At 39.2% G+C, this 26,623-nt stretch overlaps 1 protein-coding gene across 1 annotated transcript in view; it reads left to right on the forward strand.

Annotated features, from left to right (window-relative positions):
• The window catches only part of SPHKAP (SPHK1 interactor, AKAP domain containing), a gene marked incomplete at its 3' end in the record, with an annotated part of 94,413 nt that overhangs the window by 62,514 nt on the left and 5,276 nt on the right, over window positions 1-26,623 (forward strand). Inside the window, exons 4-8 of the mRNA XM_084292008.1 lie at window positions 11,133-11,192; window positions 14,276-14,410; window positions 17,367-17,622; window positions 17,912-21,644; window positions 25,912-26,091. Of these exons, the coding sequence (XP_084148134.1) occupies window positions 11,133-11,192; window positions 14,276-14,410; window positions 17,367-17,622; window positions 17,912-21,644; window positions 25,912-26,091 (4,364 nt within the window). The remainder of the gene's footprint in view (window positions 1-11,132; window positions 11,193-14,275; window positions 14,411-17,366; window positions 17,623-17,911; window positions 21,645-25,911; window positions 26,092-26,623) is intronic.

Raw genomic sequence — 26,623 nt, forward strand, 5'->3', positions numbered from 1 at the left:
AGGGAACATGAGAACATACTAGGGTTGGAATTCCTTCCCAATGGCTTTGTGCCCCTTGTTGTGTTGGTCCTCAGCTCTTAGCATACAGAATTTAAAGCTTATCTTCAATGGAAGTTACACCTAGTTGCCATGACTGTTTTCTTCTGCAGAATTCAGAACCTTGTCCATACAAAGTGCATATTCACATGTCCTTTGAACTGAGTGATCAACTACATCCATACAGCATCCATTATATCATCATAGTATCAGCACATGACTTTTTTTCCTACCATAATAAAGAACAACTTACCACCAGCTATGAGAAGCAGAGATGGGGGTTCTGTTTTGTAGAGAGATTTCCTTTCCTGAAGTATCAGCATAAGTCAGAAAACAATCAGGAACCACACCACACAGTGCTTCTGAAATTACCTAAATTTCTGCTCCTGGAAGTGTTGCAGCAAACTAGCTCAGGCTGAGAGGTTTTCTTGCTCCTTTTCCAGAAAGATCCAATCAAATCCTTAACTAGATGTCAGGATTTCTCATCTCTTTGCTCTTCCACAGATACACTGGGAGCTACAAAAGCCCTGACTTTAATCATCACTGTAAGATCTTGCAGACCTCTGTCTGTCACACTGCAACGGGAGCCCAAATTAGGGGATGAGCCGGAATTAGGTGACTAGCCTCCGAAAGTATGGCAGGGAGCCTCACAGTCCTGTTCACATAGGAGCTAGAGGTTTAAGAAGCTTACACGGAAACCAGTAGTTTTTCTGGTAGAAGCTTGTTTAGCACTAGAAGAAAGCTTAGACCAGAAACATCCTTTTAATTTTCAGCCTTGTCATTTCAGATATGATAAATTGGAAGCTACAAAACTCTTGTTTTATTTAAGGAGCTTGTTTTAAAATACCCCAGTCTTTTCAGACATTTTTTTCTCCTGACAGTTATATAAATGCAATTCTTATATATATGTAGAATGAATATCTCAGGTTTTCTGAGCTTCAGAGCTTAAAAATGGGAATGGTAAAGCTAAGAATCTAATTGACTCACAAGCAGAAAGATCTTTATTTCTGCCTCCTTCTATTTAACTTAGTAGAAAAACATCCACAATTTCAGCAGATGTGTGGTCTAGCTTGGAAAATATGTGCAAATAGGTGAGTGCAGAACAGCTACTTGGCCTGACACACAGGGGCTGGGGATGGTATCGACAGTTCTGGTGCGGTAGCCCTCTCCTCCAGATTCCTGCAGAATATGTTTAGCTGAGACCTTTTACGTTCTCTTCAACTGATGCTATACAAACGTGGGTAGAATCATGCTTTTCTAAGTAATTTTTCCAAGTGTTTAGAAAGAATCAATGTCAAATTCACCAAAATTAGGCTTTCCAGTTAACATCACTTTATGCACTATAAATAGTTAAGAGAATTTCCCATCTTGCTTCTTAAACAGTGCTTTTGGGAAAGATAACTTCTTCCAGATCCCCTTTCCCACATCCCTCCTTTTTTTCCCCCCTCCCCTGAAAGATGTTTAAAGAACTCCGTGAGAGGAAATGATTTATCTTTGCTATTTAATACTAGATTCTGGAAATCAATAAATCATACTTCAACTGGGTCAAGACCTATATCTCTCAAAAACTACATGTAATTAGGTAAAACATTGTCCCAAAATAGCTGTAGATTTGTGTGCATAAAAATATTTTGACAAAGTAGTCAAATTAGAGTTAATTTAGTTAAAATATTGTTTTTAAGAATAAAGGGAATACCTAGGATTACAGCGACAGTAAAGAAGCCTAATTGCAGTTTTGTTTGCCTGTTTACCAATAGTAATAATTTCAGGCTCAACTGAGAACAATGAAAGAGCAAATCCAAGTTGAGGGGGGAGCAAATGAATAAAGGAGAAGGGGGAAAAAAAGGAAATCTCAAAGTTCAGTCAAGCCTTTCTTTCTAATTATGCAGTGGCATTTAGGGTTTTGAGAGCGTGTATTTAAGATGTCAAATTAACTGACTTGATGGATCTTTTTAATGTGACTGAACAACACATTCTCCAAGCATGGTAGGCATGGTGATTCATGATTTCATTTAAAAAAAAAAAAAAAAAAAGTGGGATCAGAGATGGTGATATCTTAGATAATTTTTATGGATGCTTACACAAAACAGTCCTCTAAAAATAGGCAGAGAGCAAGAGAGGGCAGCACCAAAGTAAACCTGCACTTACGCAGAAGCACACAGACCTGTGGGCCCACTCCTTTCAGAGACACATTTGGCAGCAGAGCCTCCCCTGATGTCTCTGAGAGCCCCAAACAGAAAAACAGAGGGGACCAATGTCTTCACAGAGCCATGTCAAACAATCTCCTACAGAAACAGACACCATCAACAGAAATTAAGCATTGGGCTTCAGCTTTTTCCAAGTCAAACTTAAAGCCCTGATGGTATGTGGGAGGTGGGTGAGAAGAAGGAAGAAGGCAAGAGGGTGGGTAGCCTTGATCAGGAGACAGACTGTGTCACCACCAGTGCTGACAGTGGGAGGAACTGGTGCTTCTGCCCCACCAGCGTTGTTCTTGCAACTCCTCCGCAGTTTGTAGGATCCAGTATGCTATGCAGAGCTACCATTCTGTGTGCTGGAGATTAGATCTTAATTTCCCGTCATGACATAGCTTGTGAGGACACGCAGTCTAGGTGAGCCCAGGTGACAACCTGCAGTAGCTTTTGAAGTCGTTGGATGACATCTGTTTAAGTACATAATAGAGTTCAGGGGTCCCAGAGACAGAAGTTTGTACTGGCCTCATGAGTGCAGGTGGCACTGGGAGACTGTAAGCACACTGGCTGTGTGTGAAGCCTGCGCCTTCCTGCACAGCACAGAATCCAGACAAGGCCGCACCTTCACAAATGTTCTTCTGAGGGAAAAGTGCCCATCAGAGCTTACATCTCAAGATGCTAAAAAAGTTAACTTTGAAACATTACTACATAGGTGAGAGAGCTTTTTGAATTCCAGCACTCATGTATCCCATCAGAAATTCAGCTTGTTTCTGCACCATTTCATAAGCACAACAATGCGTAATACTACTACTTTTTCTAGCAATCTTGCTGCTTCAGAGCTCAGTTTATAACCTGTCTAACTGCTGGGGCAGAGCTGCCCTGGAATTTATAAAGTGTGTGTGAGCAGACAGATGCTATGCAAGTCTCCTTCAGTGGAAACAGAGGTCAGGCCATACAGACCTTCATGTAGTTTGACATGACGGAAGCTGTTGGCAAACCGTATGCTATCTTTATTATAGAACTACAGTCAGAAATGCTGAAAATAGAGATTGGTGAGCCACAGCAGGAGCAAAGGCCATAGCAAAAGACTGAGCTAGAGAAGTTGGGGAATTGGCCCTTGGTTTGAAACACACTGTTAAGAGAGGACCCACAAAGCAGAAGGCATTTTGTGTAACCGAACTCCTGTAAGTTAGTAGATTTAAGGCTCTATTTAGAGACTGTGAATTTAGAGACCATGCCACGTGTTGTCAACTCAGTGCTGAGAACAGGACATGTTATCTTCTGAATTGCAGTGGAAACCACTAGCTGTGTTGGTAAGAGCTTGTTTTCTGTGAGAAAGTCTCTAAAAAAAATCAATTGGTTCATTTACAGAATAAGAGATTTATTTATTTTTATTTGTACTTCAAATTCACCTAGAGATATCTAGAGTGACTATCTTAGTTCCACACACCTTATTGGTAACATCTAAGAACACTTTCACCAAACTGTTTCCATTATAAAACTAATTTCTGCTTCTTGTAACACTGGTCAGCTGTAGCTGGTCTTTTGCAGGCTGAATGCCAGTGCTGTTAAGGATAAGATGAAGTACTCATTGTCACAGGAGAGAAAAATATGAGTATTGTCTAAAAAAATTAATCATGATCCAGGAAGCAAGAAAAGCACTGGAGCAAGGATAGACTTGAGGAGGAGAGGAAAGAGTTTAGGGCATTGGCCTAATCATATCTTATAAACTTGATTTTTATTCCTAATATGTATATTGATGTATATTTATCATATAGTTGAGTTCAGTAAAAGTCCACCAACAAATGTCCATGTTTCCTTCCTTAATTAGTTCACACTTAATTTTCTCAAAAGCAGATAAAAGTTACAGTATGCTGTGCCTGTGCTACAGAAGGATCACACTAAGTAGCAAAGTGGACTGTTTTTCATCTAGAGACAATTTCTGATCCACAGGACCCAGTCCTGAAATCCTTTCTGCGGAAGGCTTTGAGCTAATATTTATCAGGAGACTTGTTTCAGAAACTGTGACAACCTTGGTGCTGCTGAATTTGACTGCAGCCCTGCAAAGTACCACTGCTCTAGTCCTTCCCCTCTGCTGCAGCCCAGAGGAAAGGCACCTATGCTCAGGGGACACTGATCTGTAGCACAACTTCCGCACAGCACAAATGACAGCACAAATATGAAAAATACAGACTAAACCATTATGCACATTAACATCATACTACAAAAGGGAAAAAAATATCATACTAGGTATCATCATGACGTGATAAACATTTCTGAATGTAAGAGCTAGCTCACTCAGTTAAATATATATTTTCCAGATATTTCTATCTTAACTTCTGATCTAACAGCTTACATCTAGTTTTTAACACAATTTACTCCTTCCATCCAGCTGATGGATATACTTATGCTTTGGTACTACCTGCTAATCATACACCCCAGAGACTTGGAACAGCTGGAACTTGCAGCTAATCATTCCCCTATAGACACTCCTATAGAATGTTTTCACTTGATATCTCTGTTTAGCAAAAACATTTGCAATTTTATATTAGGCTTCACAGCATTTACTTCGCTGTCTCTCACAAGCACTGAAAATGCCCGCTCTTTTGTGCACAATAGAACTGACATGGACAGATAAGAAGAATGGATTTATGCACTTATTCTTTTTACTTACCTTTCTTGATTCTTGAAAAACAAATGACTTTCATAGTACTTTAGAGCAACATTTTACCAAATGAGACTATCTAGATGTGTTAAGAAATAGTAGACAAATATTCAACTGTTCCAGAAATACGAACATTCATTTTATGCACCATCAGTGTTTTCCATATATCCAAGATTGTAGTAATTCCCCACTTCGGTAATTTATAAGATTAAAGAATGCATCTGTTTGACTTTGTAGACTATGGGCAGTTATATTTCTTGGCGTACCAAGACTGGCCTAAGAAGAGACTGCCAAAGAATCAGAAATTCAAGGCTGCAGGGAGTCTCTTTCACTTTGCTTTCATTGTTAAAGAGATCATTTTTCCAAACCATTAAATAATTTATATCCTTTAGTGCATTTATTTAACAGAGCCTGCCCTTTAGTTAGCTACAACAGTTAAAACTTCATGGCATTTTGACAACTGAAAGTTTCAACAATTTCCATGCAATCTTTTCCCTAGAAGTGTCTAAAATTTGGTAGTACTGTTTTATGAAGTTTAGTCTTTGGCTTCCTGAAGCAGTCCTGTAACTGACACACTGTTCGAGGCTGCACTGAGATTTGGTTAACAGTCACTGGCCTGCCCTGCTGAGCAGGAGATCGAAGGAAGCAGGAGGAGGAGAAGAAGCAGGACTTGCTTCTGTGCCACCCACAAACTGATCTCAGATCTATACTCGTTATTTTGCTCAGGAAAAAATCCTCATTGAAAATAACATCCCCTGCCATGGTCTAATGGAACCATAATTTTTCCATGTCAACAATCTTAACACATAGGAAATGGAAAAAGACGAGATTAACTAAAATGAAGCTAAATTATGGTATAAATTAGGGTTTATTGGTTTAGATGTATCACCATTTTATTCAAGCTAGCCTTAAAATCAGAGTTCTCAGCTTTGTTAACTGTCACACTTACATTATCTAGTTCTCTAAGATTGTACATGACATTTAAATGCATATAGAAAGAAAGAAAATAAGCAAGCATAAGGCCTAGCAAAAATGTAATTTAAGAAGACTAACGTGAATGTAAGGTTTTATGGAAATATACATTAACTTGGTGGTCTTACATGAGCCATAATAGTTTTTATTCCTTCTGCAGCAAGGACTATTTTTGACCCCAATCTGCAAATTAAAATGGTGATGTAGAAACATAAAACTTTAAACGTTCATGGGAGACAAGCAAAGAATAGAAATATTAGGTAGGATGTTGCTTTTGGCCTTGATGGATACAGGGTCATTCCTGTGAAGTTCTGCACCCAACACATGCATATTTGCTGGGGAGGTCACTGTGTCATCAGTAACAAAACTCCCATTAAACTCGGAGTTGCTCCAAGACCTCTGATTTCTGAAGCTGCAGTGTAGGAAGACTTCTACTCTCTCAAGTCTCACTGAGTCACAGTGCAACCCTTATAGAAGCTTTTCATTACCCAAACACATCTCAAGCATCAGTTATAGTAAGTTTTTTCTTTAAACAATTGTTTTGAAATGACCAAAGACACATACTTCCCAAAAACTTGTGCAAGCAGACTTCTTTCAAGTAAAAAAGACTTATTTGTACCAAGCCAAGATGTGAAAAAACTCATAGGATCCCCAAAATTATAAGATTAATTATTAATGAAAGGGTAATCTTGTGACATTTATTAAGAAATCATCATTTTGCAGATATTTGGTTTGACCTTGTAAGAAAAAATATTAAATGGCAGTTGAAATTCTATTGGAATTATAAGATTCAAAAAGCTGCAAGTTCAAAGAAGAACAGTCAGATCAATAATTAGGGGCCCCTACAGATCAGAAGAGGTCCCAGTGTTTTTATTTAAACTTTACATTGGCATAAATAATTCAAGTGAAAATAAAGTGCAAGCTCTTTTAGGGAGTCTTGCAGACCAGCATTTTGATAACCATCAGAACCAGTGATCTTAAAAAGAAAAAAAAAAAAAAAAAGCTATAATTGCATTGCCAGAACCTACTGGAAAAGGCATTTTATGCCATCCTAATATAAGTCAAAAATGTGTAAATGTCGCTGGTCACTTTCAAAGAGAAAAAATTACTGAACATTTCTGGACAAAACATGGCACACTGCCACTTCTCTTTCCTGTGGGTTACAGTTCACTTTGATTCAGATGCATGAAATAAAACAATATTTTTTGCTGACTTCAGCTCCTAAGGGAGCCCAACATGCAGCTGTATGTTGTACAAAACAGACACCATTCTGGTGAGCGAGGACTTGGAGTCACTATATTTGGTTACTGTGCTATGGGGAAATTATGGTGGTTTAAACTATCTTTCTAGAAACCAGGAGACTGACTTGGCTCTAATAGTTTAGAGCATATTGTTTGTATTTGTTATAAGTTTGGAGCAACTGTATTGTTTTCCTACTTTTGTACCAATGAAATTAAGATGAGAAGAGAGCTCAGTATTGCAAAACTGCCATCACATTGCAGAGCTACTGCTGAGAGCAGAAATGAGTGAGGTCAGACACTCCATTAAATCCTTAAAGACAACTGTCAAAGCAATCATAGTTGCTGTAAAATTTCACAACCCTCTTCGCAAACAGTACCTTCATAATTGCAAATTAAAATAAAAAAAATAAAAATAATTAAAAAAAAAAGATAAAGCGTTCCAGTAGGATGTTAGCATATAAAAAACAATCCACATCCTGAGAACAGACAACACCAGCCCATCATAGAGATGGGAAACAAGGTAGTCATAAACTCCAGGTCTTCAGTTTCTCAAAGGATAATGTCTTAAAAAAAATCAGAAAAACATCACAGCATTAATGTGAGATGAATGTTTCTCACATAGGGCAGAAGGAGCAAGGGCACTAGCAGAGTCAGGTTAATACTAATTTAAAAGCTGTATTGTGAGAGCATCATACCCACGTTAAGCAGACAGGGACAGGAGGAGAGGTGGCTGACTGCCCTGCCATGCAGCCCTTTTCCTCCTCCCACCATTGGACTCTTAAGTTGCTAATTTGTAAAGAGAATTAAATCACTACCGAATGTCACTGGGGAGAGCTTAAGGTGCAAAGAACACAATTTGAACTTGCCTTCTTTGCTGTGGAGGTACAGTCACTGCTCAAACTCTTTGCCCTTGAGGACTGCATTCTCCTCAGCTCTCAGGCTGGTTTTGTATGCCGAACTGCTACCAGCCTCCATCTCAGCAGTTACTCAGCCTTCCTAGGACATGATTTTTTATCCCACATGTCCTCAGGCTTTGGCATTTAAACCATATTTTACTTTGCACCCAGGAACTGCCTGCTCAGATTTTTTTTCTCCCATAATCTCTCCTGGGGCTAATAATCTTTTTCACTTCTGTTAGTAGGAAGCTAAACATGAGTCTTACAGTCTTATAGGCACACTGAAGTGCAGTCCCAAACTGATTATTTCCTCTAACTCTCTCCTGGGCTGTCTGAATTGGAACCTTGCACATCTAAATAGACTTGGTCCTATGAGAGAAGACAGGAGAGAGGATGGAAGAAGCAGAACAGCACAGGCCTGGGACATGAAGTCCCTGTAAGCTTAGTTTCTGGACAGCATTTACATGGATATAGCAACCAGCACAGCAGTGAGTTCTGCAAAGTTCCACCACAAATCCGTGCACATATGTAGAAGTTGAGCCTATGCTGGGATGTATGACACCAAATCCAGCTTGCTAGTGACCCTGGATGAGCTACCCCAAAGCTGATGGCAATCAGAGTGGCCTGAATGAAGTGGTTTGTGCCACCTGAATTTTCTCATCGCCACTTCAGCATTTTGATACTGTCTTTACATGGTCATACTCCACCTACTGACAGAGATTCTTCAGACTGGTGGTGTTCTCTTCAAGCACCCCCAATGAAGCATCTCCAAGAACTAATATCCTCACAATGAATTTTCTAGACTGTAGCAGCAGTGCAGAGCCTGCTAGGTTGGAGCTGAAGAGTTCATTTATGATGAGGCGGTCATCTAGTCCCACTACCTACTCAAAGCAGAGTTAATCTCAAAGCAAACAGCAAAAAGGATAGGAAAAAGTAAAACAGTTCTTCAGTGCCTTTCACTGGTCTGAAACTATTTTTGTGTAAAAATTGCCTACAATTAAAACTGTAAAATGCACAGAACTGGAAAGCACTAAGAGACTACAGTGACAAGACAGTGTAATAAATCAATGTCAATGGAATTGATGAGTGTATTTGGAAACTGCATTCAGTACTGCTGCACGAGTTACATAATCAGTTCATTGAGGTCTGAAAATAAAATGTAGATGAAGGAAACAGGATATGACTTTAACAGATAGTCCTGCATATACTGTTATTTCTTCTCCCAGGGCATTAGTGAGTTACATGCGATCCACAGCACATGAAACAGAGATGATGATTTATCTGGCTGCTTGGAACAGGCATGTTTTTAGGATGGCAGTCAGTGTCCCTGTTGGAAGTGCCAGTGTATATATAGCACACCATCCTACCAATGGCTAGGTAGCAAATGCCTATGCACAGACAAAACTTCTCCAACATAGCTTTTTCATAAAGCCTTTACACTTAATCCAGTGCAAAATTAGACCTTACATTTCTGAGGGCTTGAAAACAAAGGTCCTAAGCAAGAGCCCTGACTTCGGTATAGTACTAAGCCTGCTTGAGAGGACCAGAAACCAGCCATATGCCTTCCAGTATTCCTCCTCCAGCTGCCAAATGAACGTGTCTTTGAGCACACACACTGCCATGCACCTGTGGACTCAGGTATCACTTTTGTGAACACCAAAGTATGTGTGCAACAGCGTAGTTTCCTAATGCTTTGTAATAAGCACCTATTGCCAGTATGCAAAATGACTGCATGTAAAATCCCAGTGAAAAGTAAGAGAGATTTTTGTCTATGTGATAAACTGTCATGTGTTCAGGACATTATACAACTACCAAGCTGTATTGCTATAGGGTATTTTTAATATTCCATAATTTCAACATTTTAATAACTATCTTAAAACTCTGCCAGCCATGAAACACAGATGACTGTTGCACATCCTGATTGTTGACATTGTCAGGCAGAGAAATATATTTTCTTTAAATTGAAGAAGTGTTGGAAAATATGTTTTTAAGTTCATATAAAGATGCATTAAGCCATTAAATCATTCTAAAGGGCTAAAGCTTTCTTACTGAGGTTGGGGTTTTTTTGGTTCATAATGGGAGGTCTGGCTGGATCTTTCCATCTGCTGTGCTGGCTGTTGCTGCAGATGGTCATAATCTGTACATATGGTATGTGCATATATAAGCTGAAATCAATGTTGTCTTGGGTTAAAAGCAGGCACACAAGATAAGCTTGGATGCCTAACACAAGAATATTGGTAAAGGACATAATTCAGAGCATTTTACTTTTCTAGGGGAATTTTACATGGAGTTAGGGAAAGAAATATTTACAGCTTACTGAAAAAAAAAAAATCTCAACTAAGAGAATGTAAAGTCTGGATCTGCAATTTGTTTGGAATACATTTTTGGCATTAGCTCAACCCTGAATCTGTGCCAGACTTTGGTTTAAACTGAAACAGACCTGAAGTTGCTGTTTAAGCCAGTCTCACTGTCACTAAAAGGTTGCTGAAACTGATGGTGACTAGAGAAGGGGTAAAAGACCTCATAGTTAAAAATAGTATCTAACAATGAATCACACATAAACCTAGCAAATATTAAGCTGTTCTCTGCTACCTACTGTAGTACCTGGTTAGCACTGAAAACTTCTGCTTACAGATTGGCTTATGAACTTCTTGTTAGGAAAAAACACTACAGTATTTATTTGACATGGAGAAAACTCTAGAGGAAACTCACAATTTGTACAGATACCCATACTTGCACTTAGAAAAGATTTAGTAGCAAGTGGCTGAAAAGAGGAATTCATTGGAAAAGCAAGACATGAATAATTTCTGACACGTGATCAAATGCATTTTCAATATTTCCTGTATCTTTTCCTCTAACCTCTGTATTACAATTTATCAGCAAGATTTGCCCATTCATGAGATGAAATAATTGTCAGAGCAGGTGAAGCCATGAATCTTCTTCTGTCCCTTTATTGTACTTTTTATTTTATTATTTTAAGAGTTTTGCTGTTCTCTTTGCTAACTTTTCTTGCACTGGGAAAACACTGCACATATTCAGCTGCAAGAGTAGAAAAGGAACATAAATTGGCTTAAAAAGAGTTGCTACCATTCTAGCGTGACTTTGTAAGCTACTGTTTTCTTTCTTATTTCAGGTTTGCTTTGTGAATTTAGATGCAAATAGAGATGATTGCAGCGATGAGCAAGTGCAACAGGTAACAATTTCTGTCCTAATAACATGTACAATGAATGTAGATACACCAGGACTTTCCAAAACAAACCCAGAACAAAATTCTATGGACAATTCAAAGACAGAATTTAGCTCTTACAGAACGGAATGCACCATGAAATGAATGCATTTCAATGCCTGTCCCTATTTTGTAGCTTTTCTTATTCCCATCCCTGAAATGCCTACTTTATTACTGCAACCTGTGAATTAACAGCATTTATCCTGTCAGTGGACTTCTTGCTCAGCCATGGTTTTGTCAGAGACTTGGATGTGTCATACATCCAGGTATTTAATTTGACACAATAATACATCAAAATCATTTCTGAAGTCACTCTTTGCTATTGTCAAAAAGCCTTTGAAACTTTAGTCATTTGGCCCATCTCACTCAGTCAAACTCCAGGTGGTTTGAATGTGTGGTCTTGAGGAAAAGATTAGATAAAACAGAACTAGAGGTGTGTTTGACCTGCTTAACTGAAAGTTTAGAGGGGTAGGAAAAAAGGGGGGATTTAAATACATATAAAAAAAAAAAAAAGAAAAAAAGCTTGGTTACTTTACAAAAAACTAAGACAAACTATGTCATGATATTCTATTTAAAATATGTATGCTCATTCCAAAACATTCTCAAATCTGAGGAACTCACATTTTAAAGGTATGGCCCAATAATCAATTTTGAGCTTACATCTTCCTTTACCAGTTCTTTTCCATCATCCTGGCTTGGTGCCTATGCCTGACACGTAACTGCTCGCAGCAGTATGTGGTAAGTGCTCAAAGGCACGGTCTCCTGGCTATTCAGGGGGTTCCTCAGTAAAGCGTTTAGGTTAGTTTGCTGGAACCATTTTAGCTCATGGGAGGACAACCGATGTAGGGAACTAGTTGCCTCCTGCAAGTTGTAAATTAGCTGTTTCTCTATGCCGTTTTCTACGTCCTGGATCTGTGAAAATTCAGGTGACAAAAATAAATACAGTTTCTTGCAGAAAAATTATTTTTCTGTTAAATCAGCAGGTTAACTGTGCAGAACAGATTGAGAGGTTTAACTTCACTGATCCCACAAAAGTATCGGTTGTTTTCTAATAAACAATCATTTTGCTAGCTAATCCTTAAACTGGTTTAATGCAGCCACTGTTTACAATAGCTGGAGATGAGTTTATTCCTTCACAAGCACAAATCACCTCTGAAAGCAGCAGCAGCATGATTTTTACCTCTCAGCCCTACAGCAGCAGTGCACACACCACTGGCACGCTTCACGTGGCCACCAGTACCTTTGTTCCCAGCAGAGTCAGCAGCCCCCAAGCACTGCCCCCCGGGGTGCCCACCCCTGCCACCTCCCGTGACTCGTACCAGCACAACCACACCTTTTGGGCTCGTTTTACAAATACACTTTCTGGTGCAGAGTCAACACACTCATTAGGTGTGACTAGGGCTGATATTTTAATTTTCAGTGTAGATAATAAAACACTCGATGCTAGCACAGGCATTGTGTATTCTTCCTATAGTACTGCATTTAATGTAAATTGGCTTTGAGTGAGGTGGGGTTTTAATACCCACTAACGCAGTGAAAGCATATCACATAAGAAAATATGTTAGCATAGCTGTCATTCATATGAAATATATAATTATTTACTAATAGATACTGTTGGGGTTTTGCATTATCCTCTGGACCTTGAAACGGGTTACACTGTTGGAGGGCTTTTTATTATTTTTTTAAAAAGCATAATCATCTTTCCATTATTTTTTATTCTGAACAAAAAGCAAATTCAAAAGTCATAATTTTGTACCTAAAAAATCTGATAGAATGTGGCAATTTAAGCAGTAAAAGATAGGGATATGTAGAGAAATGTGTGTGATAACAGAAAGGTTATAATTTAAAAAAAAAGAAAAGATGAGAACTTTTTTGAGCTATACTGAAATGTCAAACTGAAGTGCTGAATTTAGTTATGTCAAATATAAATACTTAGCCCCATCTGAAGATCAGTCTACTGAAAAGTAAATTGTTCCCCAAAACCGAATTAGATTTGCTAAGCCAGAAAGTTTTATTATATCTAATTTAATTCACTCTGAGGAAAAATAACAGTACTGCAAGATTATCATTCTAAAGATGAAAAGGAAAAAGTGAAGTGTCATTGAATTGCATAGTAACTAAAGCATGGGGCTGGGTACATGAGATCTGCATTCCCTTAATGGCTTTGCCATTTGATGAGTTCTGTTCGTGTATAAAATGGAAGTGGTATTTACTTCCTCTGGAACGGGTTGTCCTTGATTTCCTGTTCATAACGCACACTGAGATCCTCGGCAAGAAAGGACTGCAAGCACTCTTAGAGCAGGTATTGTCCTCCTTGTCTGGCCTTCGTGCACTAATGAGCCCAGATACTTACTGGCACACCACTGGGACTATAGCAGTATTGCAGTACAAATTTCCTGTGTTACTAAGCATGATTGATGTTATTGTTATTGCCATCTTTGGCTCTAGCAAATACATGACAGCCAGAAAGCGACTGCATCATTACAAATGAAAGGTCATGAAAGTGTCCAGTGGAGCAGCAAAGAAGCGTATATTCCATCTGTGTATTAAATACTTTTGTTATTCCAGATTTAGAAATGCATTAATTTGATCAGCAATTTAAAGCTAACTTTCCCTTTGGGTTCTTGCCTATCATATGCCTGAAAGATTTGCCCTATTCTCATTACCATACTTATCGTCTAAACCAGAAAAGATTCATCAACAAACACAGTGTTCTCAGTCTCTTAGGAACTCTCTTGTAATAGGAAAGCCAAGCATTTAGATGTGCAAAGGCAGTCAAGCTCTTTAGCACATACCAGTGTAAGGGATGACAGATTGTCCTACTGCAGTGCTGTGCAGGAGCTTACACTGTCACCATAGTCATGGCCTGGGGGCTCAAAAGGAAGAACATGCATTTTAATGCTGCCAGTTCCACTTTTGATGAACTCGAAATAGTAAGTTTGAGCTTTCTAAAGGAATGCCTACGTTGTATTTCATTTTGTTATTTATGAATATAACTGCACAACTCAGACTTCATTACCTGAGAGCAAGATCTGTCTTTCAAACTACAGAAACTGATCAGCGTCTCTCCAAATCTCCCCAAACTCATCAGTTCTATGAATGTACAACCACCGAAGGAAAACGAAATAGTCCTGCTGAGTGGATTAACGTCAGGAAACCTTCAAGCTGATTATGAAGTTCCCCAGGTAGGAATCATAAACTCTTCTTTAGAACCACATCACAGCTGTGAAGGAATTTGGAAACTGGAAAAAGGAAGGTGAAAACAGGGACTGTATACCAGTTTAAGAACTGAGTAGCAGTTTGCAAACATAAAAATATATATAGAGAGAAACTTTTTTTTGAGAGGTTAAGTGTAAGAGAGGGGAGGACAAAGACAGAGGAGAGATGCCTCTCCTTTGCATAGATCCTGCAGATATCTGGGTTACAGATGATAATGCTGTAAGCCACATTAACAGTTGATACTTCAGGAAAGGCAGGCAGTGGTGGCAGAGATGATTCACAATCCCAGATTTCAAGAGTAGAGTAGCAGGAGTCAGAAGGACAGCACAGAGGGGGAAAAGGAACGAAATAACATTTTCTGTACACACAGCTACAACAGGGCACAACTCCTACAGAGTCCCTTCCAAGTGAAGTCTTTCTTACTACTGAAGTCTACTTCCTACTTTTGTTCCCAGTCCATCTGGTCCCACACATCCACCTCAGAAAAAAGCTGACAAAAGGGCTTGAAAATCCTAGAGGCTACCCTAAGCCTGAATATGACAACTGAAAATACCAGGACACATTAACCATATCAGAGCTGATACTTCATTTAGCTTCTGTCAATGTAAAAAGTAATTAACGCATAAATTAAAACTTAGCATTTAAAAGAGCTAAAGGCAAAGTTCTCACACAAACTCCTTCACTCCTGTTATTGCCAATGAAATGTGCCATAATCAGAAACTGCAGGCCAAAAATTCCTCCTACTGGCACCACATTGAGAAAGGAAACAAATGATAACATTTGCTTAAAGGCATTTCAACACACAAGTTCCAGGAACTTAACTCCTTATTATAATAAAAAGGTGGTTTGCAGGGAGTGGGGGCGTTTTGTTTTGTTTTTAAAAAAATCCTTTCCACTTTTATCTTGTTATTTCTTTCTCTTCGTGTCTGTGCAAAGAAAAATAACAAAAAATACTTTGGTATTTCCGGTCCGATTATGATCTCATTTGCCTAAGCATGAATTAGAAACCACTTCATTAAAACTGCAGATGTGTCCTGCAGTACAAAACTGTCTAACTAGCTTAAAAATGAACAGGTAACTGCAGGAAGGAAAAAAAAAAAAAAAAAAAAAAAAAAAAGTCAGAAAACTTTCTTCCACTGATACTGATTTGTGTACATAAATCTTCATGAAGCAGGCACTAGCTATTTTATTTTATACCAATGAGATGCTCATTAAAGAGAGAAATTACCTGATTATAGAGCTTCCTTGCCACTTGTGACTAGTGGCTGAATTGAGAAAGATTTAGAAAGAAAAGCACACAAGCCTTGGGTGGGGGTAGAGGTGCTCCAAGCCAGGCATCCCTGGGGGGAAGCCTCTGTGGTACACGCAGCGATAACACTGCTTCCCAATTAAAGAGTCAGCCCAGTGCTAAAGGAACACGGCCATTGGGACTAGCAGCTTTCACAGACGGTAGGTAACAGAGAAATAAAAACTAACCTACATTTCTGTAAGATGAGTAGAGCTTTTGCATTGAGATAGTGAGATTTATTGAATAGATAAGCAAATGCTATGTTGGCCCTTATATTTTGTAGGCTTTCCGGAGAACTTCATTTGTAAGGAGACTTGCATCATCCTTATACCCTTTCACAAGCATAGCCCTGCAAACCAAGGACTGGAGAAACAGCATGGGAATGTTTGCTCTAAGACTGCATCTGTTATTAATAACAGTTCTCACAACACAGCATATGCTTAGGTCTGATTCAGTAACAATTCCTGAGGGGCTATTAAAAAAAATAAAAATAAAAAAAAATAAATCTTTCTTTTGTATTTTACTTTTAACAGGCTAACATATCTGGTTTTCTGTTCAGACACATTTTTCAGTTGTAAAGGAATAGTAGGCTAATAAAACAGGCAGTTCCAACAAAATAATCATCCCACTATTATTACTAAGTTTCTACTTTGCTTTCACACCCATTCCTAGGATGGGGTTGCGTTATGTTAGGTACTCTGCAAATGCACAGGGAGTCCAGGGTGTCTTTTACATAGCTGAAAATCTTGATCCAGAGTTGGTTACACTTAGGCTGTCTCCTTCCTGGGGGTCTTGAGTTAAAGCTCACAAGCTACAAAAATTTGGCTTTGCTTCAGAGTATATCTGAACCACAAACACAGTCCCATGCAGAGATATCAACTTAGCTTTGAGGGAGTATAAACATCCAACAGGTTTAATATCAATAAAGTGAGGATAACAAGAGTTCTTTTTTCTCAGTTTCTGCCCAACTTCCTGCTTAACTATACAGCCTCTCTAGCTAAGACATCTTTTATATAAAGGTTCACCACATTGCACGTTTGCAATTGGAGGTTATGCTGGTCTGAAATAACAGGGTTTTGAGCAAATAAGGAGTGAGAGGAATAACAAAGAAAATAAAACTATCTTAAAATAGTTTGCAAGAACATCTAAAGGTGACCCGCTCTTCATCTCACCAGCCAGTATGTACAGGGCTGCCTTCAAAACAAGCGTTTCAGCAGAAATTATCCTGAAACGGAATTCATGCCCACAAACAGTTCCCTCCAGAGACAGGTAATACTGGGTGGCGTGAGGGCTGTAATAATAGTGTGTCAGGTGGCTAACTCTGACATAGTTTAAAGCCAGTAACACTGTCATTAAAACAAGAAATTGATTGGAAAAAAAAATGGTTATTTCAACAAAGACACCCCCGTGATGCAACTGGGTTCTCTATTAAAATGCTTCTTTAACAGATATTGATCCAAGTGGTCTTATTTTGGCATATATCTGACTGCACACTGTGTTACAAATTTCTAAATGACAAACTGTATCTTCACAACAGAACATTCCTGAGATTTTGATGGAGGGATGCTTAAAACAAGCTTGTTTGTTTGTTTGTTTTTAATTAAATAACTCTTTGAGATTCTTTTCCCCTCTAGTGTCCTTGGCTAGCAGATGTCTGCTTGGTTCAGTGTGCAAGGGGGAACAGGAAGAACAGTGCAAGCTGCATCATCTTTGAAATAAACAAGTTTCTGATTGGGCTTGAGCTTGTTCAGGAGAGACAGCTGCAGATAGAAGCTCATGTCTCAAAGCCTGAGGATGACACAAACTGCTCAGTGTCCTCAATAGAAGAAGATTTCCTCACAGCATCTGAGCACCTTGAGGAGGAAAACGAGGCTGATGAGTATAAAACTGGTAAAAGCAATGAGACTGAGCATAATTCTGCTATTGCATAATTCTGTATTGCAGAACAGCCATAGCAGTACTTACAGAAATTGTACTCAGTGTTAATGTATGCATATATTTGTTTGTAATTTAGAAAACGGATGGCCATTCATACTTTAAATTTTTCTTCAAAGACAAGGATACGTGGTTGTACAGCAGTTTTACAGAGCAGTAATGCATTAGACAGTTATACAACCATTTTCTTTTTAAAGTTCCATAGTATTCTGCAAAGATTAATACCTTACTTTTCTTTTAGTAGGCCATGAAAAAATAAGTGTTTCAGAATCATCTTCAGATATCAAAAAAACTAAAGGAAAAGGATTTGAAAATCTCCACTACAGGAAAGCCAGGTTGCCATTAATTCTGGAAGGAAATTCCATTAATAAAGAAAATACAGCTACTAGAGTCTCTGAAGCTGTGAATGCTGTGGCTGAAGATGGCATCTCACAACCTGAAGATAAGCCAGACCAAGAAATCCCATGGCAGAAGGAATTAGTGGAAACAGCTACATCATCTGTCAGTACTAGTAATTTTACTAGTGTGGTTGAACACTCCTGCTCAGTTAATGTGTTAGAAGATGTATCTTTAACCAAAATGGCTAAAGAGGAGCTGGGGCCTCTTCATGACCCCATAGCAAAACATATCAGTAAGGTAGACATAGAGGAATGTGCAGGTGGTAGGAAAAGTGATCCCCCCTGGCAACATGAGCAAGCATCTACAGGTCAGTATGCCACAAATTTAGCAGAATCTGTTCTGCAAGATGCATTCATCAGACTGTCACAGTCTCAACCCACTTTTAATGAGGAGGCTGCGGTCAGCATCTCTGTAGGGAGCTCCTGCAAGTCAGAAGATGTGTCTGCTGCCCGATCATGGAATGAACTTCCAAAGATCGTCATAGTGCAAAGTCCAGACAGCTGTGAGAATGTGTCTGACTGGCCAGGGTCTGCCTTCCCAAATGTGTGCCACTGGACTGAATCAGAAAGTTCTGCTGAAGTTTCAGATTACTTCGAGGAAGAACATTCAAATGGGCAAAGCCAGAGTGCACTGGAGATGGCCTTGGCATGTGCAGCGACTGTCATTGGAACCATCTCAAGTCCGCAGGCTGCAGAAAAGTTCAGACAGGACCAAGAAACCACAGACTCCAAAAATGGAGCAGTAGATAATGAAGAGACACAGACGGCATCTTCACAGCTACTTGAGGATTGTGCTGGTACAGAATATTCATTTCCATCTGCGCTGTGTGGCATGACTCAGGTAGCAAGTGCTGTAGCAGTCTGTGGACTGGGGGAAGCAAAGGAAGAGAAGTACCCTGCAACTTCGGGTGGTCTGCTGCCTGCAGCTCAGACTTCTGCAGCCATCACTCTTCATTGCAGCATAGCTATAGGAAGCAGCATGGAGAAGCTGAATGATAGCATTGCAGAGGCACTTCTCAAAGAGGCATCAACAATTTTGACAAAACCCAATACATACAAAAATGTAGGGCATTTTATGGAATCCATGAATGGAAGAATTATTGAAACAGCAGCAAGGCCACAGATTCCACACTCTGATGGAGTAATCAGGGATGAACTTGCACAAAACTTATCTAATATTATTCTACGTCATTCTATCGAAGAGGTTAGGAAGAAGAGACAGCTACAGCCCCCTTCAGAAAACAGCTCATGTACACAAGACATTTTCATGGAGACTGCAAATGAGTTGCTTTTTAATGTGATATATTTCACTTGCAAGAAGATGAATGACATAAGACAAGTTGAAGAGTGTTCTCCTCTGTTTTCTGACAGCCCAAAAGCCAAAAAAGTAACAAGAGTGGAAGGATGGCCTACACAGGCAACCACACATGAAACATCACACAGACCCCTTGATCATTCTGCTGTTAAGTCATTTGGTACATGTTACAGTGCTAGCAAAGAACTTGGAAATGGTACAGGCACTAGGAAAACTAACATGAGAGATATAAATAGCAAGGAAAGTGCCACACTGAATTCAGAACTAAGTAGAGCCACTGGGCATAATGGGCTTGTTGCGAAAACATCTCCCAAGAAAAGATACCTGAAAAGAACCACACGAGACTGTTACAAATCCCCAAATCAGGGTAGCAATCAGAAGAAGAAAGACTACAGATCATTTTCAGACAGAGAAAACATCTTTGCAAACAATGAATGCAGGCATGGCGTTCAAGAACAACAGTCTTCCAATGCCGCTGTGAATGCAGATAACCAGCTGAAGCATAAGTGTGATGCTGTGCTAAAAGATGAAGTCCAAGTTAGCTTATCTTTGTTAGGAAGCCATGTCTTGCTTCCTTCTCAGCCTGTGCTCCAGGTGAAACATTCAAGGGATAAATATTGCATAACAGATTTTGCAGAAGAATTGGCAGAAACAGTGGTCTCTATGGCAACAGAAATAGCTGCCATTTGTCTTGAAAACTCAAATGGAAAGCAACCCTGGTTCTGTGCATGGAAGAGAGGCAATGAGTATCTGGTGACCCAGAGTTTGTCATGCAGAACCATGAAGAGGAAAAAGGAAACCCATGCTAATAGCTCAGTTGTTCGGAAGCACAGGGCACCTAGACTCAGCGAGATCAAAAGAAAGACAGATGAGCATCCTGAGCTAAAGGAAAAGTTGATGAATCGGGTAGTAGATGAATCTATAAACCTTGAGGATGCACCAGATTCTGTCAATATCTTTGCAAATGAAGTGGCTGCAAAGATCATGAACCTCACTGAACTCTCCATGGTTGATAGCATCTGGCAAGGTCCAAACCATCCCAGGAACAGGCTGCACTGTGACAGATGGAGCCGAGCCAAGGCCTCAAGCTGTGAGAGCATCCCAGAGGAGGATGCAGATTCCAAAGCCTCTGTCAATACCTTAGGCCTAATGAACACCTTTGGTCAATCGGTGAGCCAGACAAGTTCTGTCTCAAAGCAATCTAGCTGTGAAAGCATTACAGATGAATTTTCAAGATTTATGGTGAACCAGATGGAAAATGAAGGAAGAGGCTTTGATTTATTACTGGATTACTATGCAGGAAAAAATGCAAACAACATCTTAACTTCTGCTTTGCAACAAGTAGCCAAGAAAAATGGTCACCTTAACGTAAGACCAAGTTGCCCATCCAAACAGTCCAGTACAGAAAGCATAACAGAAGAATTTTATAGGTATATGCTAAGAGAAATAGAGAAGGAAAACAAAGATAACTTATCTTCCCCTCGAAATTCAAAGGACTGGTGTGGCAGTTTGCTACCACCCTCTCTACGATCACCTTTTTGCTTCAGACAATCCTCGATGCCTGACACCAGATCATCCAGCTCTAGACTAACAGTTAACATCCCAGTCAAGGCAAATTCATTAGATGGATTTGCCCAGCATCACCGGGATTCCCTAAGCGTACAGCCAGTCAGTACTGTGGCTTCTTCAGGTCTTTGCAAGTCTGATTCCTGCCTGTACCAAAGATGCAAGACTGACCAGATCACTGATATGTTGATTCACGAGACGTGGGCGAGTTCTATTGAATCTCTAATGCGCAAGAACAAAATCATAGCAGATGAGGCAGAGGTTGCAGAGGCAGATCGCTTTCACAGTGATTCCCCACCACACGTGGAACAATATGCAAACAGACTGGCTGCAAATATTGTTGAAAGTGGTAAAAGTTTAATAGTTGTCCAGCAGGATTCCTTTGATTCTATGAGCCAAGATCATATGCTGGAAAGCAAATATCCCCAAAGCACAACTCAGATTCAAACAAAACCCAAAAGAGATGAAATAAATTTGGATGAGCAAAAAGAGAAGATGAAGAGCCCTGGATGCCTCCCTGCAGGTCAGCACAGGGAAGTGCCTTTAATTCAGATAGAAACTGATCAACGAGATGAGCCAGATAAAGACTCTGAGTCCTTAACTTCACATGACTCTTCTGGAAAGGAGCATCAAAGCAATGAAAAACCTCCAGAAGCTTATGCTGGAAAGCACATGGTTTCTGGTTACTTACTGAATAGGTAGGTGATAAACAGAAAATCAGCTTATTGCTTCGCTGTTCAATTTCCCAGTAAACATTATTGTGATGAAGGAAGAAGATGAAGAGGATTTTTTTGGAGAAATAGGATAGATTATCACTGCAGGTTTCTAACTACATAAAACTACCAAATTATACATCACGGTGCTGGTATGTGGAACAAACGTTTGTTAAATATTACAGTATTATGGTTCTAAGTTTCAAATCCAATACCACACAGACAAGTAAATTTTTCCTTTCACACTAGGTCTTCCAATGTCAAGAAAGGAGAGATGGATGAAGTCTGATTTTTCATTTAGCACTGGCTGAGATCTCAATCCAAAACTAAAAATCAGAATTAGTATAAAACAGAAAATAGAATTTGAGCTGTAGTTCTCTCCTGTGCTTGCTTATGTACCCAACATTTTGCGTACCTGGAAACAAGACCAGGCTTCCAAAAGCTTGAGGTTCAGCTTTGTGTTTACAGTCTGGAAGAATAAGTAATAAAAATTTTTTACTGGAAGGGGAGAATAAATTAAAAGCACCCCTCAACTACTTGAGTTCAACCTCTCAGTAGAATTCATATAGAGAAGAGAATAAAATTTCATTTGGTGGAGTTTATAGCACAGCCTAACACCCTCTCCTTGCAGCTATACTCCTTTTGTTGAGGAATCTAAACTTTGATTAAGGCAAAGGGTAAGCCCTGTTGTGCGAGAGCGTCGTGCAAGAACAGAGGATTACTGTGGATGTTAGGAGGTTAAGAGCAAAGCTGTCTCTCAAGGTATTGCCTATTTTTAACTATACTTCTTAATCATATTTGTTATTTTAATGGTGTCTAAGCTGCCAATCACTCAGAGGATCGCAGCACTCTGAGATAACAGAGTGCTAGAAAGAGTGCAGATACTAGTGTTCGAAACCATTTTGTAGCTCATTTTATGCTAGGCAGTGCTGTGTTTTGGCTTTTGACAAAGCTCTGCTGGAAGTGAGAAAGCATGCACTTCCCTGTGTATGGTAGCAATTAGGTGGATAATTACTACAGTCTCTCTATTTTGTGCTGACTCTCCCCCACTAACCTTCATCTTCCTTGAAACGCAACCTGCTTTTAATAAGATACATTTAGAAATCTGCCTATTTGGAATCTTGACTGTTTGGAAATAAAGTTATTTTCTGCACAGTTTATGAGCCCTTTAATAACAGCTTTTCGTCTATGTTTGATGCAGAGTTCTCAAAGTGCCTATTGAAAGTTTAAAGTCATAGGATTGGTAGAGCAGAATTAGTACCCAGAGGCTACACCTATATTAGCACTTTCTTTGGCAATGCCTTGCAGTTCTGAACCAACTCATTCCCATTTCTATGCATCAGCTCTGTGTGCAGCATGCAAAGCAGATTCCCTTGGGAGGAATGTCAATGAGAAGCTGTGCTGCAAGTGGGGACCAGGTGTGCTCGTCCCCCAACTAGCAAGGGGAAGCTTCTGGTGATTCTTCACATGGATTTGAACCACTTGCGGCAGGACCATCTGGACCAAGCAGAGGCTGAAGTAAAAACCCTGAAACACGTAACAGATAAACAAGTGTCAGCACCACTTGCTTTGATCCACTGAACTACTCCTATTGTGTGCAATTACTTGGAAGAATAGGTACAGGCACACAGGACTCCAGGCAAAATACCAAGCAGACATATAGTCGTTATCAAAAAGCATCACTGGTCTGTCACATAAGTGCATAATGAATCAAACGAACCCAAAGTGCTCCCATAAGGTTGTTACCCCCCAAAAAAATCTCTTATATTTTGGGCTTTATATTGGATGCTTCCTGCCTTGTATTAAAATAGCCTCTGGATAGCACCACTACCCTGCTACCGAGCTGCTCGGGATGATGAGTTTTGTACCCAAGAGGTCAGAGATGACAGTTTGGGATATTTGACAGATGTTGACTGCCTTGTAGTTCAAAGGCCCTTGGGCACATACATTGCCTTTCTCTCTGTATAGGAGGCTGCCTCTCTCTCTAACATTCAACATTAGCACAGCAACTTCTCAGTTGTCTCCAGAGTGAGAGCACAGCACATGGAGATATCCATAGTGATTTTATCTTAGTATATTCTTAATTGAGTTAATTACTTGGGGACAATAGAATTTTGGGGTTGATCTCTTGCTCTAACCAAATTCAGGATGCCTTAGCCATACCTACAGATAAAAGCCTGGAGAAATTCTCACTTTCAGAGGGGTCCTCCAGAGAGTTGCAAGTACATGACATTTTTATTTTTTTTTAAATCACAGAGTTGCAAAAACAGACCATCCAGTAAATATTAACAAAAACTAGTTTTGCTTTAACTGTTACTCTGTTACAGCTGCAATTAATTCTTTCTGATCACCCAGAAAGAGGTGGCATTTTTTATTATACACTTTTCTGCCTGCATAGCAAAAATCCTTTGGTAAATCTCACTATGCACAGTTTGCCTGTGTAAAGTTACCTTAACTATAGTTTTTATTCTTCATTTGTGTATATATACAACATATATATACACGCATGCATGCATGGCACACATCAAGTATGAAGATTTATAAACCATTTTTTCCTAACCCTGTATTCTTCAAAATCTATCTGGTTTCTACCTATTGCAAACTTACCAAGAGAAAAAATTATTTTATCCATCCACAACCAAAGCAATAAAGCTCTTAAGAAATACAGCAGGCTAAAAGTCATTAGTGATTCACAACCCACAATGCTTTCCTACTTTTACTTTTAGACCTTTCTTGAATCTACACTGTTCACAGGGTAGAAGAGCTGGAGGCTTGCTTTTATGATAGGGTGATCCATGCAAGGGTATGTGAATGTGGATCTGTAGGAGTCAGTTCTGCTAAGAAAAAAAAGTGTGAAATGTCATAGACTTGCTACAGAATGCGCAGCTATACTTGTAGGAAAAGCTCTAAGTATATCACCTCAGAAAAAATTTCTTCCTGCAACATGCAGTTAAGGAAGTGGGTATGGTTTAAGTGTGTCTATGTAGCCAGTGGAGCACGTTGTGGTCTCATGTGATGGAAGGTGTTGTTCGTTTGTTTTTGTTTTTTTTTTTACTTGCTAACTTGCTATAAATGATATATCTGAATGTTGTAGGTCTTTTCTGTGTTGCTTTAAAATAGGTGGCTTTGTTTGAAATGCATTCAGTAAAACTTTCCTGAAAATTTCTGCTGCATTTAAATAAAGCAAAGTGCGTTTCAAGCAATTCAGAAAAATGTACACAAAACAGAAATGAGAGACCTTTAGAAAGTAACATTGTCAGTGAAGATGCTGCGCAATGTGTTGGTATTTTTCATGTCAGGTTGAGTTAGGTTTACAACAAAAAATTCCATAGTAGAATGCACTCATTCTCCAATCTGGGATCCTGCACAGCTCAGACAGGAACTAGATGCACCTGATTTCATCTTATTATTTCACTTCTAGATAGGATAATACTGTCTTCTTCTGTTCTTATACTCTATTATAACAATTTTGACCTTATATATATATATATATATATATATACACACACACACCATGCATTTCTACTTCTTGATTAACATATTTTGTGAAGTTTAACACTACTGTCATACACCAGAAACTGGAGAAATCTGAACATACAGATAAAAAACAATCTGTATAGAACTCAACATGCTCCATCTCTTCATTGTTAAGAATTACCACTGGCATTAGAAGAGCAGGCAAGGATAATTTTTGATCCAGATTTTATTCTCGATTACCTCCCCTAGCTAGAAAACGTTCACATACACATGTAACATACTTAACTATAATCAATGGTCCCATAAAAATAAGAGATCGCATTAAGCAGGCAGAAAACCTTGTCAAGAAACTTTTTCACCCACCATCAGGACAGAAATTTAGTACCTATATGTAGTTCCAACTATGCTGTCATTCTGCACTAATATTTATCCCATATTTCCACCACTCGTTGACCAAAGTACATTAAGCAATAAATTTATTCAGCAAGCAGCTCTTTTTGTACAAGTTAAGCCTTTTCTATGCATATATCCACATATGGCTTATTTTGCTTTGTATTTGTTTATAGCACCGACAAGAAGACCATTTTTAAAGAGCATCCCAGACCATATGTTGAACTAGTCTTCTCATATGAATTTATGTTTGTCCAGTCTCTTGCATCTGTACCGTTTGTGCAGCTCAGTTAACTTTAATGAGTAGCATTGCCTGAAGATTTGCAGTAGTAGTTTGTTTGCCTATATTACAATTATCAATATGCCTTCCTTATCATCCTACCAGCAAGAATGCTCAGAGCAGACTGGATGCTGAAGTACCAGGAGAGACAAAAACAGCTGAAGAATTTCCAAACCATCTCAGCAGCAGTGAAGAAAGCACTGGTAGCTGGTCCCAGCTGGCCAACGATGAGGACAATCCAGATGACACAAGTAGCTACTTACAACTCAGTGAACGATCCCTGAGGTACCGTTATTATCTGTTCTCAGTATACATAATGGTTTGGTCAACTAAGCATATGATTTGATAACCATATGTTGGAAATGAGGGGCAATAACTAAAGATTGAGAACATTGTAAAGAAAGCCTAGTGACAGTTCATCTCATTTAAAAATAAAAAAAATAAAAATAAAAATAAAAAATAAGAGCCACATCCTCATTTTCTGCCAGATGTTTGTTTTGGTGAGCAGTTACATTCAGACCATGAAAGCACTTCCTTGCCCCATGCAAGTGCCCCCATCCCACAGTGAAAGGGCTGTCAGGCAAGCTAATTGCTATGATCTTTGCTTTGCTTTATTTGCTACCGTTTCCAAAACAATGACATCTTTTTAGCCAAAACTGATGAGACTGCTATTCCCACCAGGTATCTGTATAATGAGAGCACAGATAGCACCCTGATCTGCTTAGACTAGCACAGGGAAGCGGATCAAAAAAGGATAGCTGAGTTTGCCCCTAGTATGCATAAGTTCCAGTGTTCCCACTGCACTGTGCCACTTTGT

The sequence above is a fragment of the Netta rufina genome (assembly GCF_964035555.1).
Source record: "Netta rufina genome assembly, chromosome: 9".
Classification (NCBI taxonomy): domain Eukaryota; kingdom Metazoa; phylum Chordata; class Aves; order Anseriformes; family Anatidae; genus Netta; species Netta rufina.